Below are 15,423 nucleotides of genomic sequence, written 5' to 3'. Positions count from 1 at the left end.
ACGTCTGTAACAGTATTGTGCTGGATGATCTTGTAGACTGGGGACTGTCTCTTTAATTCCAGGCCCGTAGCCCTAAAACAACTTGGGGGCCCGAGAAAATTCACTCAAAACACAGACTGATTAGGGAGTTTATGATGCAGCAAGAACGTCAAGAAAGCAGTAGATCTAATAAATTTGGAAATATCGCTGGCAGTAAGAATCCGACTGCTGGAGAATTTCTTTACTGTGGCTCTTGAGAGGACATATTTGTGTGGCTTACGACAACGTGCGACTGCCACTAAATTGTCATAAACTAAGGACATCTACATTGCTATCAATGAATGGACGTCTTTGAAAACAAGTAGCTTTTATGGCTTGAGATTGATTGATTTCAATCCATTCTGGTTCTTATTTCCGGTTCACAAGGTACATGTAGGAGTGCCTTTGTTGCTGTTGTATATAAAAACAAACTACTGTTAGCGAAGGAAACTGACAGGTAGTAAACAGTATATTAAAGGTTGTGAAAAGGTACTTGCAGTGTTAGAATTCAAGACTGATTGATGCACATATTTGTTTTAAATTATTATATATTTTTGGCACTTCCAAAAATTGAGCCCCCTGCCCCTCCCCCTGCTACGGGCCTGAGTTCCAGACGAAGCAGTCCGTCCTTCAACGTTTTCTCTGCTTCCTTTCGCTTCTCAATTCTCGACCCACGGGCAGCTCATCTCAATCAGTATGACTTTCCTTGCTTCTTCGTTTATAATCCTTAGATCTATCCGATCTAGTCTCACTTCCGGTGACTTTGCAAAGACAGGGACGTCACAGTAAGCTTTTGCTTGTGGATTTTCATACAAGACCTTCAGCTGGGTTGGAGAATACCACGGTGGAATAGCGCTTACCAGGTCCAGATCTGACATCAACTCGAAATACAGTTGTGCTGCATTGTGTCTGCTTAGATGTTTCGTTCGAAATAATAAAATTCATATGAATATTTGAAACATATCTTTGAACTGCGGGTGGAAGATTAAATAGAAGAAAGACCCTCACAGTTATTTACACAAATTTAAAAGTAGTTGCGAAGAGAAATCCTAAAAAAAAAAATTCAGGCTTGAACGGGATTCTAACTTATGACCTCTGGGATACCGGTACAGTGCTCTATCTACATTTTTCAGGCTCTCTTTTCGAAACTGCTTAAGTTGATTCAATCAGTCAAAAATTTCTGACAATTCCGATTTTATAATAAAAATTGGTGTTTGGTTCCCATTTCTGGACGTTTTTGTTAGCGGCGTGTAGGTTATTTGCCCTCAAAATTTCGCCTTTACTGTAAGTGCCTCTAAGTGATTTGCCTCCTTTGTAAGATATAATGGAAGGCTTTTTGAAAATGGTCCTTAGGCTGATTTTGAATAAAACTCCATTTGTGCAACAATATTTTTTAAGGTTATTCACCCCTGGGTGATATGTCGTGACAAATGGTAATTTTTGCTGGTGAGTTTTTTGCTTTTGTTGGAAAGCCGACTGTCTTCCGGCGAAGGTGACGCTAGATGGTGACTCTAGATGATGTTCTCTCTACTAAATGACATGTTTCGGGTATCCACGTACCCAAAATTAGAGAGATTCCTGGAAAGCTTTTTCCGAGGAAATTGTTCGTAGAAGTGTGATAGATTCGCCCGGATTCGCCTGTGATAAAGCCTCTTTTTACACCCGGTGGGTGACAGGAATGTGTAGTGTGTGTACCAAAACGATTCAGTCACTTTCCCACACCCGTGAAGGTCGGTCGTGCCCCAAGGAGGATTTCAGGGCATTCCCATGATGCTTAGCGTAAAAAATCGCTCAGTTCATCGTCGCCACGTCACCGTCGTTGTGTTTCGCGCCTAAAATTACTGGATTTCACTTGGATTTTTTTCCTTCTTCAAGAATGATATCGGTAAGTTTTTTTCGTCTTATCTGTGCTTTGTCATTCTAAGAACCAACTGGTGTAGAATTTTGAATTGATTTGCAGTGTTATGTGCTTTTCCCAAGGCTTTCTTTGTGGGCATTATGGCGTGACGAGTCGATTGTGTACCGATGTGCGTTCGACAAAGGTATGTTTCGATCCGTTTTAATGATAATTTATAGAATACATTAGCTCATTGAAGCGTTAAATCTGCCCTCAAGGGATAAAAGAACAATATTATTCGAAATGTATTCTAATGTACTCACATTTTTTAAGATTAAATATCATTTTAAAATGCATAAAAAAATGGCGCCAACAGTTACTTTTGGCGAGTCTTGTCACACGAGCACGATGTTTTGGTTACTGGGTTTCGTAAGTGCCATCACATTTGTTGGCAGCTTTTCGCTTTTCCCTCGTCTTTCCTATGGGTCAGAACATTATTTTTGCATTGCAGTCGCCAGCTTGGTGATCTTGCAGTTACTTTTGACATTTTACAAGCTTAATGGTAAGCTTATTGATTTGAGATGTTTGTGTTCTTTTTTCAGATGGACAAATATTGCACATGTAGTTCTAGCAAGAGAGCTCACGTCGAAACCGGGACAACACCAAATAAGCCAGATAAAAAACGATCCACGCCAGTTCGTGGAACTTCCAGAAAAAGCCTCTTTTCTGATGGGATCGATCAGACTGACCGGACTCCATTGGCAGAGGTACATGTAGGATAACATTTGGATGTCTTCCTTTTAAAATACCGAGTTTAAGCCTAAGCTTATGTTTGTTTTCTGTGCATCTAATTCATTAGGTAACTCGGAAAAAATCTCCTTCAATTCTTACAAGATTGCGGGGACTAAGGAAGTCACCAAAGTCACCGAAACAGCTATTTGTCTCCAAGAAAACGAGAATCACTTGGCAAAGAAAGGAAGATGTTGCCCTGGTGCAGTTTGTGGCCCTACACAGGGATTTGCAGCCTACAACAAGCGAGTGGCCTTCTCTGAATTCGAAGTCAAGTTACTGGGAGAACGCCTCAAAGTACATTCAGGAGGTAGCTGGTACAAGCTATCTTCGAGAAGGTAATAAGTGTTATTCAGTTTTAAACTCGGTCACTTGTAAAATAGTAAGTTAATTCTGAATATATTTTTGTGAAGAATAAATTACATTTTTCTCCTCAGGTGGCCCCAGGTTTACACGTTTTTAATGCTTATCAACTCTCACTTGTGGTTTGCTTGTAAATTATATTTTAGCATTTTTAAATCATAATATTGTTGATGTTATTGTTATTTTTATTTAATTACTTATAATTCTCTTGTAATATGAATGCAGCTAGACCTTGTAGCTAGACAGTGTTCCTTGTTATAATCCAGAAACCAAGCACACAATTGCTTTATGGAAATCTGTTTTGTATGCATATGCACTTCTGTGAGTAAGCCTTTTCCCATTTTATTTTAGGGTCATCTGTTCGTCAGCGGGTTGTTGTCTTTTTGAAAGGCAAATTTAACACCGTAGATGATGCTGAAGAAGAGTATGGCCTTTCAGTTGAAAGCTATCTTGGTGAAGCCGCTGAAAATGTAGAGCCCCAGCCAGATAGCATTCCTGATCACCTATTGACTTCTGTTGACCATCTAGGGCAGTCTCAGCTTGAGGTTGTGATAGCGAAGGCATTCCACAAGATCACCGACCAGAAGGGTTTACTTGTTAGGCTGGCCACTAAATCTCCTCTGTTAAAACATCTGGGGAGCATAATACAAGATCTTTTCAAAGAATTGTGTTGCACAAAGAAGGATCTTCTACTGGATCATCTGTATCTACAGCGCGCCACTGATCTTGGCATCGATTCCAATCCAGGGGACTATGCCAGTTTGTCGATGAAGGCAATGTTACAGTTACAAGAAAAGGGAAAGCCCAATCTTGTGTACAAGTGGTCTAGATGCTTGCACAATGGGGAAGGCAAATCCAGCCTGGATTTCAACAAAATGCCATTTGGCTTAATTCAGTATAGCATTGAGTTTTTCAGTTGCACACACGTTTCCCAGGTAGGTCAGTTTGGTTGTTTTTAGCTATAATCTTACTGGAGTTCTCTTTGGGAATCACATTGTTCTGGTCTAGTCCTGTCATCTGTAAACCTGGTTTATGTATTACCAGAAGATAGAACTTAAGAAAATTGAAGAGCCGTAAGCAGGATTCATGATGGTAAAAAAAAAAAATTTAAAACGTTCTCTGGTTAAAAATTGAAAAGGTAACAACTTTCGACAATCGTCGAACAGATAATATCCGGATCCACTGAAGACAACAGGACGGTTGTCAAAAGCTCATACCTTTTCAATTTTTGTTTCAATTTTTTCAAGGTATGAGCTTGATCTGTGGAAGACAACAGAATGGTTGTCGAAAGCTCATACCTATTTGTTAACCAGAGCACGTTTTAAAATTTTAACCAAGATAGAACTTTTTTCGAGATTTGGCTCAAATAGCCTACAGCAGCTACAGTTTTCATTTTTGTCAAACCATCTTGCTTATCTTAGATTTCTGTCTCAGATAACTGAGCCACTTGACTTCAAGATGTGGCAGGAAACTATGGATGCTGAATTTGGGAGTGGTAAATTTAAACGGCTTTTTCGTGGACCAATGTGGAGTGGATGTGATAGACAAGATGTTGGGGATCCTAGAAAGGTAAACATCAAGAGAATTAATGATTATGCTAACTTTGCTTGTACAGCTGCTGTGCAGTAGTTAGAGAAAACTATGTTACAAAGCAGTGTAAGTGGTGGCTCTCATTATGTTAATTTAGTGTGAATAGGCCCGGCTACAACATCATGGCTGATTACTCTTTTCAAAGAGTCGTGACTTTGTAATGTCCCCTGATAGTTAAGTATAGGAGGTGTTGTCCTAGAAATTGACAGTCTTAACATCACTGGCTAGTAAGCACAGTCAGCATGAACTTACCATGTATTTGTAATTTGACTGTACTTACCAGGTGATTGTTAATTGAAATGCTCATGTTTGTTATTCATTACTAAACGGTCATTTTATTGTCGAAGTTTGCCCTAAGAGAAATAAAAAACTCATCGAGAGGGCTCACTTCAGTTCGGCTCACTTTGGTTATTATACTGTGCAGTTCAGATGCAGCTCATGATAATATTATTTCATCACTTATAATTTCAACATTCACTTGATTTTAATTGTTGGAACCTGGGAATGGAATTTTCCACTTCTGGGTGATTTGATTATAATTATGCATGAGTTTTTGTTCTTCTCTTTTATATTACCATGTAGGCCAGAGTTAACATTCCTTGTGTGAGCACGCAGACTCAAAATAAGAATGCCCAGAAGTCACCATTTACCACCAAACCTGAAATCCAGGTAAAGTTTTCTCAAGGGATCAAGTTTTTGTTTTTGTTTTTGTTAACATTCTGTCAATTTTCTGCTCCAGTTTTAAAGAATTAATTAAGTGAAGGGTATTTGTAGAACAACAATTGTGCATAAATTATACGTCCTTAAAAGAATTATCGAATCATGATTATTCCTTGAAATACCATTTAATAAATGTAATTATTTACATGGTTACTTATTCAGATCCATAATTTATTTAGCAGTTTAGTTTATTACCAACTATCACTTACCTTTTTTTTCAAATGCAGACAACAGCAATTAAAGAACTAAAGAGGTGTAACCCTGAAGGGAGGTTTTGGATCAAAGCAGATGGTACGGACATAAAGCCAGCCTTACTAGAGTCCTTACGTCAGGAATGGAATGGTGATGTTAATATGCAAGATGGAAAATTAGAGGCACTCAGACTTGCCTACGATCAACGTTGTTCTGTGGGTAGTAAATGGAAGAGTCCAAAAGCCATTGAATGAAATGAATTGTTGTCATCCTTGACAGCAGAATTAGACAAACTTGAAACTGATCGCCAATTTCTTGCCCAGGGCTTGCAAAGTGCTGTAGAGACCTTCCAGCTTAAGATAAACAGCCCCAGCACTCCTTTGGAGACTCTTAAATCATTAAACTGGGACATTTTTGAATACAAGACTCTCCTTGAACAAGCTACTGTATTTTATCAGAATTTTGAGGTATCCCTTGGGAATCTACACCCAATGCAAGAAAGACCAGTGGGACCCATTTTGCATAGTGTCAAGAAAGAATGTGATGCCTATCTGCAATACCTTCGAAATTTGTTCAAGAAGAAACGTGTTTGTGCTACGCATGTCCTGGTATTCATGATTGCTGATGAACGTCGCAACCGGAAGCCATATGCTATTCCTATCCAGTATGTCCCATATTGTTCTATGAGAGACCAGGAAGTGAGGGATTTCACAAAAAAGATCAAAGAAGCAATGGTTAACGAGGATCTCAGAGTGGTTGGTAAGTAATTTTCCTTCAACAAGAAGAATAATAGCAATTATCAGGAGGGAATAGCACTGAATATTCATTTATATAACAAATAAACAAATTATAGAACTATTTTGATTAGTATGTGGCAGTCACTGAGGATAACAGGCTACTACTCAGGAAGTAAGTATGTGTAACTGTTAAATCTACATCTGCTTTTGTAAACCTATCTAAATTATTTGCTTTGCTCAACAGGTACAAGTACTGATGGTGAATTTGAACAGCTACGTCGAATTGGGGAAACACGTCCGTTGCACATTTGGCAGCTGGCACACTATGCACGTGACAGTGTAGGAAAGACGAGTAGAAGGACACTTCTTCAAATGCTGGAAATGAATGGAGGTATGGTTTCTTTGTATCTTAGAAGAACAGAAAAGCTGATCAGCTCAAAAAGTAGCAGGCTCACCTTTGACATCATTGGCTTTATTTTCAGAGTGCAAAATATATTGTTTTACTTTCTACATGGAAGTACAAAGGAAATATTACATATTATGCCATGGTTTTTAAGAAGGTCTTAAAAATTGTGAACTCTGAGTGGCATTTATATAATATTATTGTAATAATTTATTTTAAAAACATTCCACTTAAAAAGAATTTGACATAGTAACACCAAACATTATTTTAATATTTAGTCAGCTTCATTGTGGAAAAGGAAAAGACTAATTTCCATTTTTACTGTCTTGATCTTCTTTTATAGTTGATGCTGCTGGTCAGCCCATTGTTGCACGTCCAAATGCAGCGATACCCAGTGAAGTTATAATGCAACTTGCAGACCTCAGAACTAACCAGGGAATGAGCCTTGAAGATGCTATAACATACATCCGGGGTGGGCTGGTTCCAGCAGGGTACACACCTCATCCATTTAGAAGAGATACACCAGAAAGTTTATTGGATAAATTACGGTCAGTAGTTGCAACTTACCAATTCCGAGCTGATGTGAGGTACTGGAAAGAACGTGGGGTTGACTTCTCAAAGTATGTGTACGTTCCTGAGGTTGACCCAATTACTGGTGAAACACACCATGAACGAGCAGACCACAACCACCTACTGAAACGGATGGCTAAGCACACCAGAGATGGGGGTAACCAAGATCTTACCTATGAGCGGTTTGATGAAGCCATGCGTGATCCAAAAACTGGCTTAACTCATGCTGCCTTGGTAGGAACTCGCAAACAGTCAGTACCAGATTCAGAGAAATTGTTGTCTTTCCATGTGGCAAAGTTTTTCAGAGAAAAACACTACTTCCCCGAGGCTGAATATGTGGAAACTATTGCAAAGTGGCACGAGGCCTCAGATGGTCGTGGTATCTCCCAACTCCAGCGTTGTCGGCAAAACTACCGCATGCTGAATTATATTCTGGACGAATGGATTCCATGGCACAGGGACCATGACCTCTCTACCATGGACATCAATAAGTATTAAAACATCATTTTCATTAATAATAGTCTTAATGTTATAATATTTAGTGTTGATTGAGTCATTATTTGTTGACCTAGTGTCTCATCCAATTATTATTAGTTTGTTATTTGATATGGGTAAAAAGCATATTTCATTGCCAGATAATATTATTGTAAAATAATTTATAATCACATTTAGTTTCGCAGAAATTACCCTTTTTATTTTCTTTTTTTAAACAGACCCATAAATGGCATCAGAGGGTTTTCCAGAGAAACTGTTGTTGAAGTTACCACAAATATCGAAAGCCAGGAGTTTCGGCGTCGACAAAATGCTGAGATTGGCTTTGAGGAAAATCCACGTGGTTCATCAACAGATGACCTGGAATGTTTCTTCAGCATGTGCCATGGCTAGCTAGGCCCAGTTTTCACACTAAAAGAATTTAAGACGAAGTGGAGGAAAATTGTGCGGTAAGTTCTGAAAGTGTAATCAAAAGTAAAATTACAATCCTGATGCTTATGAATTTTCTTATCAGGTCAATTAACATTTTATTTGTCACTGGTGTGCCAGGTAGTTTAACCATCCTGGCTTTTAAGCTAGTAGAAAGGGGAAGTAGATTTTGAGAAAATCATTTCAGGAGCATAACATTAGACACCCTTTAACAACCCAAATTGTTTTTTATGTTTTGTAAGGTTGTTTTAACAGTTCCTGCTTTGATCTTTTCAGTGAGTTCTCAAAACGGATGGACCCTGAACTGCCTTTCTTCTGCCACACCCTGAATGAGAGGTTTTCAACTGACCTATTACCATCATTTGACGAAGCTCCTATAGGATGTAATGAGAGCGGTGGTGACAATGATGATGAAACAGACTCTAGAAACCCATTTCGTCTTCACCGACTCATCAGAAATACCAGGGAAGACAGTTCGATTTTTGCTGCAGGAAGATCTTTCTTGCCAGCAAGAAACAGGGTGTCGACCAGGCAACGATTTCACCGTTTCGATATCGGTTTGCCCCCACTTTTGTAATACCGTATTTTCTCGATCAAATGCCAGGTCCCAAATAAGCGCCAGGCCTCCGAATTGGAGTTATAAACACTGAACCCCCTTAAGCATTTTACTCAAGGTATTGTGGCTGTATATGTAATGGAAAAAAACCCTTTGTAATAACCGCTTTCAAATAAACTGCTGAACACCTCGTCTACAAAGCCAAGTTTCATTTGAACACTGGGGGCGTTTAATCAAGAAAATACGGTAAACTTAGCACAATGTTTATACAATCAATACATCTATTTCATGAAATTTTTTGAATGTTTCCTTGAGAACCTTGTTGGGGTTAGCAGTGTTCTAGATAAGAGAGGGATCTCTTATCAAAAACCCAAGAAGCCTGGCTTCCTAACCCGACAAAATGAATGGCAAACTTAAGAAAATTTAAAGAGAACCAGAGCTATTGACCCCTCATAATTCTTCATCGACTCTCTGATTTTGAAAGTTATCTGGAACACTGGGTTAGTAGTAGCTGGAATGAATTGATGCATGAACATATGAAGATTTGGAGAGACATCTATTGATCCTTTTCAATAATTTATTATCATTTACAGTGTTACAAAACAACTGTCAGTGATCTCATTAACCAGTACATTTTATCTTGATGACAGTTTTGAGACACTAAATAATAATCTGTTTCCAGTACGTATTAAAAAGCTGATTACAGATGATTAAGTTTACTATGTATTGATTTTCAACTGGCACCCCCTCCCCCCCCCACCCCCTTTTCTGTTACATATAAATACTAAAAATAAATAATTTATTATCACTTAAAATGAAATAAAATGAAGTGAAATGAACAATGCACACATCTGTGAATAAAATTTTCACAAATTATTAAACTTGGCAACAAATGGAAAAAAAATTGCCTCAGAGAAAGTGACAGAATGAGCAGCCAAGCTGCAAATAAGACAACCAACAACTGCAACAAAATTGATGTACAGACTTTATCAAGGGCAATTCTGTTAAGCATTTCCTTTCAGCTATGCATTACTTGGTAAAGGCTGTGAACACAAGGTTTACATATAGCCAGCTGTTTATTCTATTTAACAGATTCCATTTTGCTGTGCGTCTGTTCTGTTATAGATCACATAACGTCAAAATGTGGTTAGAACAAAAAAGTGGCAAACAAGCTGGAGACAAGTTGGTCACTGATGTTGTTACCACATTTTGACGTCTTCAGTGATTTATAACTGAACAGAACCGCAGATGAAAATAATTAACAAATCGACAGCAGTTTTCTATGGTCTATACTCTTATAGACCATAAAATGACGTCAAAAATGTTCAAAACTCAAGTGGAACCACGAGCCGCATGCAAGTGGTTTCACTGCCAAGTTTTGGACATTTTATGGCGTCATTTTATGGTCTAATAGAGTATAGACCATAGAAAACTGCTGTCGATTTGTTTTTTACAATAACATGGAAAAAGGACGAGCGGAATTGGCTATTTTTTTCATTGAGAAAGCCCACGCTACATCCGTCATATTTATTGTCTGTACTCTTATAGACAATAGCTACAAACCAATCAGCGCCAGGAATTTGGACAGTTATTGTAAAAACTACAATGTACTACAATTGGTCATTATACTTATAGTTCCCATCATTTGGAAGCCATTTCCCAGTCTTGGTAACCATAACCGATGCACAATAAGTCCAAGTTGGAGTGTCTGTCATGATGAACTGGCATTTAATGTTTCTAAATTTAACATATTTTATCTCGTTGTTCCTTATGGCTGCAGTAAATTTAGGAAGTTTCTCTTTGGGGATATAACCTATTCTGTCCCACTGAGACCCAACTTTGGCTTGAATTATGAGAGCATTGCAGTCTCTTAAATTGTCTGGCTCAGGGAGTATTCTAAGTTCAACTGGTTCTTTAGCACACAACAATTCCCTGCATTTTTTTAGGGTGCTCTGGCAATCTTGATGAAACGAGCTTCCACGTAGAGGAACATATTCAGTAAACATAGGAACAGATTCCTCATGTTCCTCCTCTTCCTCACTTGCTTCCTCGACATCGTCTTGATTCATGTCATTTTGTTCTTCGTCTTCGCTAGAATACTCGTCAGAGTCATCGATAGACCCAGCAACAGGGGTATCACCACTGACCAAAACTTTTCCCAATTTGGGGAAGGTAGTACAATTACAATGACATCTTGTTAACTCGAGCCAAGGACAACAATCGGCGAGGGAATCGTCCTCGGTTGAGTTTTCAAGATCCTCCATCGATGTTGGTTTGGGCTGCTTTGACACACGGCTTGAAACACTAACAATTTCAAAATCCACGATAACAGAAATCTGTCTTCCATTAGTTTCCTATGTACAGAAAAAAATAAGTACTTAATTTTCTTTTCATGAATTGATCGAAAAAATGAATTATCGATCGTTTTATCGAAATTTTATGTGCACACATCGTCTTCAATAGAACTTCCTTGTATGTAAGCTTCTGTATGTTCTACGATTTAAAAAAGTTATACTATCGTAAAAGGAAAACAATAAATATAATTACCGTGAAATAACAAGACGATTTGACGTTCAGAAGAACAGGACTTTGAGCAGCAGAAAGCTTGCCTTCGGACTCCACGCTCCATAGAAAGCAACAGAGACGTCGAACGGCCAATTCGCTCGGAAAACTGAAGTGCCCAAGCACACAAAGAACTTCCAGGCAGGGAAAACTAGACACTGGTGTAAACTTTTTCGTTTCGAGATCGATACAATGGAGATACAGCAGTTTTGAAACATTAAATGGACGCTCAGAGCACGGTACGAGTCGCACCGCATCCATCTTGTCCACGTTCAAATGCGAGATCACGTGGGCAACGACCTTTGATAATATAGTTGGGTGCAAAGCATCATGGGAATGCCCTGAAATCCTCCTTGGTCGTGCCCAGTCCACTTGCTTTTGAAAGGGTATATTTTCAAGAAATTTACATGACGTATTTTACTAGGTTACAACATTGGGCTTGCCTCTAACCCAGGTTATCACTCGGTCATCAGTGTCTTTCGAAAAGTTTATGCCTATTTAGGGTAATACAGAACTCTTCATTTTAGGTGTGTCGTCCACTGGTAAGTTTACAGTTTTTCCTTTTGTTGTCTATTACGTTGTTTTAGAAATATTTTTTACAAGAAAGTCCATTAGGTCTTTTCTTGGTTATGATCTGAAGATTGTTTCTAAGCACTCGCATCTTGCGGTTGATCATAGCCGAAGTTAATCATACATAGTTACACATGGTAAGCTTATTTAAACCATGTGAGGTATTTTCTTCGAATTCAAACCTGTGTAGATTTTCATCAATGAACATTTCAGCGGTGTTGACGTCTCTACAGATGTGTCCTTTCCTAAACAGGGGATTCGGTCACAGTAGTTTCACCAAAAAACGCAGATCGTAAGGCTTCGGTGGGTTGTTCTTGTCAAAAATAGTCGTCAAAATATATCGCCGCATTGATTCAGTCTGACACGAGCTAAAATATCTTCATCGAAAGAGTGGTAATGAAACAGACTAACCGTCAGAACTCAATTTCATTCGTGATGAATAATCGCTTGGGTACTTATTTCGTTACCTAGTTAATCAGCTCTAAGCTTAAGCTCTCTTGTACCATCATCTCAACCTTGTTTTGCTTAGATCTTAGTATAAGACTTACTGGATATATGAAATATGTACGTGCATCTTTTAATAAACGAGCCCATTGCTCATTTTACTACCATTATCATGATTTTAAACGATTCAATATAACTTACATGTAAGTCTTAAACTTGACAGAATCTAGTCAGTAAAATGAAAGTGTGATAATTTATCAAGGCCTGTGTCAATGACAGAAAAAAAAAACATAATTCTGTAGTTTTATTGTTTTAAGCCACCGAATGGTTTTTGGGTGCCTAATTGAGCTGCAAAGGCCTCCAAAAATTTGGACCCTATTTTCGAAGGGTTTTTATTTCAAAATGATACCCCATTCTAGGTTTCAGATTTTTGTTGACTAGACCTTTTCACTGTTTCTTATGCCATCTTGGTTTGGGGCCAAACAAGGCTAAATTAAGTAAATGTATGGGATTTATGCTGACTTTGAACCTGTGTCTCTCTGCTTGAAATTGACGGCCTTTCAAAATTTTTTGCCACCCGTCATAAGAAAATTCATTTTCTCATATCATTTTAATTCCATGACAAATTTGCATAATTTGATTAGAAGGGTTTGCATGAAGTTTGAAAATTTTGTTTGTGGACGTTATAGCCTGAATCTGTTCTTTATAATAATCTTATAAAAATAAAATCTATACATTTTTTAATTTTTTTTTTGTATATATAGACATTATATATAGACTGATGATTTATCATCCTAGCTAATAACCTGCCACAATTAACCCAAGCTACCTGTGGGTTGCAGCATATTTAACCTAAATGCAGTAAGGTAATATTATAATTTGCATGACTGTACATTAAACAAGTTATGTATAGTGCAGGTCAGAATTAAGCAAACTACACAGATACGTCCGTGATGCTGCAAAAACACGTAAACACATTTTTTTTTAGACTCGTCTAATAGTGTGCGTTTTTCCCATTGTTATTCATCGCCATAAGTTAAATTCTTTGAGTGGTATTTTTAAATAAAAAAAAATTTAACAGGGTGCTGACAAACAAAATTTACTTTTTATGAAATCAGTCAGCGAAAGCTGTTATATTTCGAATCTTATCCACTTGGCAAATAGTAGCGACTTTATAAAGAACTTCTAACTGGTCTTTAAAATTCAGAGTTATAGAAAAAAGGAATCTAAGCTGACTTGTCAAAAAATGCTTGTTTGAAAAAAGGCACTATGCTGCTACTGAAGTGAATAGCGGTAATGAAACCTGCTAGTATCTCAGTTTTCAAAATACTATTCATTTTAAAAACATTTGGTCAAAATAAAAAAACTTGCATCTCAGCCAGTTATTATTACACACCAAGTATTACAAGGTTGTTTACTTACGAGCTAAAAATTAATTGTCTGAGTGGAAACAAAATCCAACAGGTTGGCCCTCTGTTGTTAAGACAAGTATGAAAATTATATCCCAGTTCTGTTAGGCCAAGAACGACGCTTAAATGGCAAAATTCATGACCAAAATTATTATGACATGCCAATTATAACTGCATTATTTATTTACCAGTGAAAATTGTCCGAGTCTAAACAAGAGCCGACAATTGTCATGGCACATGCCATGAATGTTAGGTGTAGAAAGGCATGTAAAAAAGGAAAATGCTATGCTATGCAGACAATTTTCCAATCAACATTTAAAGAGGCACTGTGTATCACTAGTTTTATTTGCGACCAAAAGTTGTTTTGAATTGAAGCACAAGCCGACAGGCATTGTATTGGCCACAGGAAATATAAAGATGTAAAATAGCATGATTCCAGTTCAGTAATATCATGATCAAAACAGAAAAATACTTAGATTTTAGGGGTATAATATCCAGTCATGTAATGAAAGGTTACGCTTGGGGCCAACATTTTGTGTAATTTAAGACATTTTAAAGTTTCTGCTATGTGCTAAACATAACTGGGTTGTTCTTACACTAAGCCAGTTCTGTAAGGAAGGTTTCATGAAATCAATTCATAAATTTTTCTCAGTTGGCAAGTATAGTTGACTACATTAAATCTATCTGAAAGGCTTTTATTTTCCAGGCTTTTCAAAAGAACAACGAAAGATCAACAAAACAATGAGCTAGCTCATACATACTAATGGGTCAGATTAGACGTGCGTCTACAGATTTTTAGATGTGTACACTGTATATGCATCGTCAGCAGATGCACTAAATATGCATATGTTTTGGTTCACTTAATACTGACCTGCATTGCCTGTATGTTTGTATGTATGAAAAGAATGTATCAATGAAACTTGGCTCAGATTTGCCAGATTTTTTGAATGTACATGTACACAATTGTACAGGTTTCATACAGGTCATCAAAAGCCTGGAAAGTCACAGAATGTGTAGTTTTGTTTTCTAGACCCGGAAAGTGGGGTCATTGAAAGTCATATAAAATGATGTTAATGCTACAGAATCACTTCTGTCAAACTTTATTGGACAATACATACAGATATGAATGGTACAGACTAAGTACATGTACATTATAAAATATTAAAAAGGTTGCCCAAAAGGGAAAGGCACGGACAGGACACTCAGACCCTTGCGAGACACCCACCCAAGGGATTAAAAATAATAATAATAATAAAATATTTACAGAAATAAGACAATCTAAAAATTAATCTATGTATGGTGACATGAACAATCCCATGAAATAGACCACAAACAGGTTCATATCAAAAACTGACATTAAAAGAGACTTATACATGTACATATTCTTAAAAAATGATTTAAAAGAGCCCAGGTAAAACTACTAGGAAGGCTACATTGCATATCGTGTTCACGGTTTAACAATACAAATAAAAGATAAAGCTTGAAAAGTACAGGTCTTCAGGGTCCGAAATTAACTTTTTTAGGCAGGCGCCAAGTGGCGACTGAAATTTTTTTTTCAGTCGCCATTTGGAAAAGTGTGGTCGCCAAAAAGCAGGGAAAAAAGTGTCAATAAAATTTTTCCTTCGCACCGAAACACAAACCAAAATTTTTGTTGCCAGATGGAAAATTCTGGTCGCCAATTTTTCTTTTAAGAATCAGAACGAAGAGAGCACGTTTGGGGCTGCAATGGCGATTTATACACC

At 37.6% G+C, this 15,423-nt stretch overlaps 3 protein-coding genes and 1 pseudogene across 9 annotated transcripts in view; 3 read left to right on the top strand and 1 right to left on the bottom strand.

Moving 5' to 3' along the window:
* Positions 1-1,766: 1,766 nt before the first annotated feature.
* LOC146457837 (uncharacterized) lies at positions 1,767-5,768 on the top strand. 5 transcript variants are annotated; one of them, XM_085091527.1, is made up of 8 exons: positions 1,767-1,903; positions 1,999-2,060; positions 2,458-2,622; positions 2,715-2,982; positions 3,359-3,942; positions 4,442-4,576; positions 5,180-5,266; positions 5,545-5,768. In XM_085091527.1, the coding sequence occupies exons 3-8, from the start codon at positions 2,458-2,460 to the stop codon at positions 5,761-5,763; spliced, it is 1,458 nt and encodes a 485-aa protein (XP_084947653.1). In that variant the 5' UTR covers positions 1,767-1,903; positions 1,999-2,060; the 3' UTR covers positions 5,764-5,768. The 5 variants fall into 5 exon arrangements, with proteins under 5 accessions (XP_084947653.1, XP_084947652.1, XP_084947655.1 ...); XM_085091526.1 differs by having other exon boundaries at positions 1,767-2,060; XM_085091529.1 differs by lacking the exons at positions 1,767-1,903; positions 1,999-2,060 and adding an exon at positions 2,073-2,284 and having other exon boundaries at positions 3,536-3,942.
* Positions 5,768-8,717, top strand: LOC146457836 (uncharacterized; annotated as a pseudogene). Its single transcript, XR_014858386.1, has 5 exons — positions 5,768-6,268; positions 6,491-6,637; positions 6,993-7,710; positions 7,933-8,160; positions 8,417-8,717. The product of XR_014858386.1 is annotated as an uncharacterized LOC146457836 (transcript).
* A 645-nt stretch (positions 8,718-9,362) lies between these two features.
* Positions 9,363-11,609, bottom strand: LOC146457835 (uncharacterized). Its single transcript, XM_085091530.1, has 2 exons — positions 11,244-11,609; positions 9,363-11,050 (listed from the first exon to the last, which is right to left on the bottom strand). The coding sequence occupies exons 1-2, from the start codon at positions 11,517-11,519 to the stop codon at positions 10,307-10,309; spliced, it is 1,020 nt and encodes a 339-aa protein (XP_084947656.1). The 5' UTR covers positions 11,520-11,609; the 3' UTR covers positions 9,363-10,306.
* Positions 11,610-11,690: 81 nt separating this feature from the next.
* Positions 11,691-15,423, top strand: part of LOC146457834 (plexin-A4-like) — a 52,279-nt gene continuing 48,546 nt past the window's right edge. The window contains exon 1 of one of the 2 annotated variants that reach the window (XM_085091502.1): positions 11,691-11,800. The gene's annotated coding sequence lies outside the window, so the exon portion shown is untranslated. The remainder of the gene's footprint in view (positions 11,801-15,423) is intronic. The other variant, XM_085091501.1, reaches the window with a different exon arrangement.

Source organism: Pavona decussata, unplaced genomic scaffold (genome assembly GCF_977016875.1).
Source record: "Pavona decussata unplaced genomic scaffold, jaPavDecu1.1 SCAFFOLD_237, whole genome shotgun sequence".
Taxonomy (NCBI): Eukaryota; Metazoa; Cnidaria; class Anthozoa; order Scleractinia; family Agariciidae; genus Pavona; species Pavona decussata.
Note: the sequence above shows the minus strand (reverse complement) of the source record. Positions and strands in the feature narration are given on the sequence as shown.

Bases quoted from the DNA above. Each gene is read 5' to 3' on its own strand.
- LOC146457835 (XM_085091530.1), bottom strand. From the start codon at position 11,519: ATGGATGCGGTGCGACTCGTACCGTGCTCTGAGCGTCCATTTAATGTT. The intron at 11,051-11,243 runs GTAATTATATTT...TTCTGTACATAG, and splicing joins AATCGTCTTGTTATTTCACG to GAAACTAATGGAAGACAGAT.
- LOC146457837 (XM_085091525.1), top strand. From the start codon at position 2,159: ATGTATTCTAATGTACTCACATTTTTTAAGATTAAATATCATTTTAAA. The intron at 2,983-3,358 runs GTAATAAGTGTT...ATTTTATTTTAG, and splicing joins TACAAGCTATCTTCGAGAAG to GGTCATCTGTTCGTCAGCGG. The intron at 3,943-4,441 runs GTAGGTCAGTTT...TTTCTGTCTCAG, and splicing joins GTTGCACACACGTTTCCCAG to ATAACTGAGCCACTTGACTT.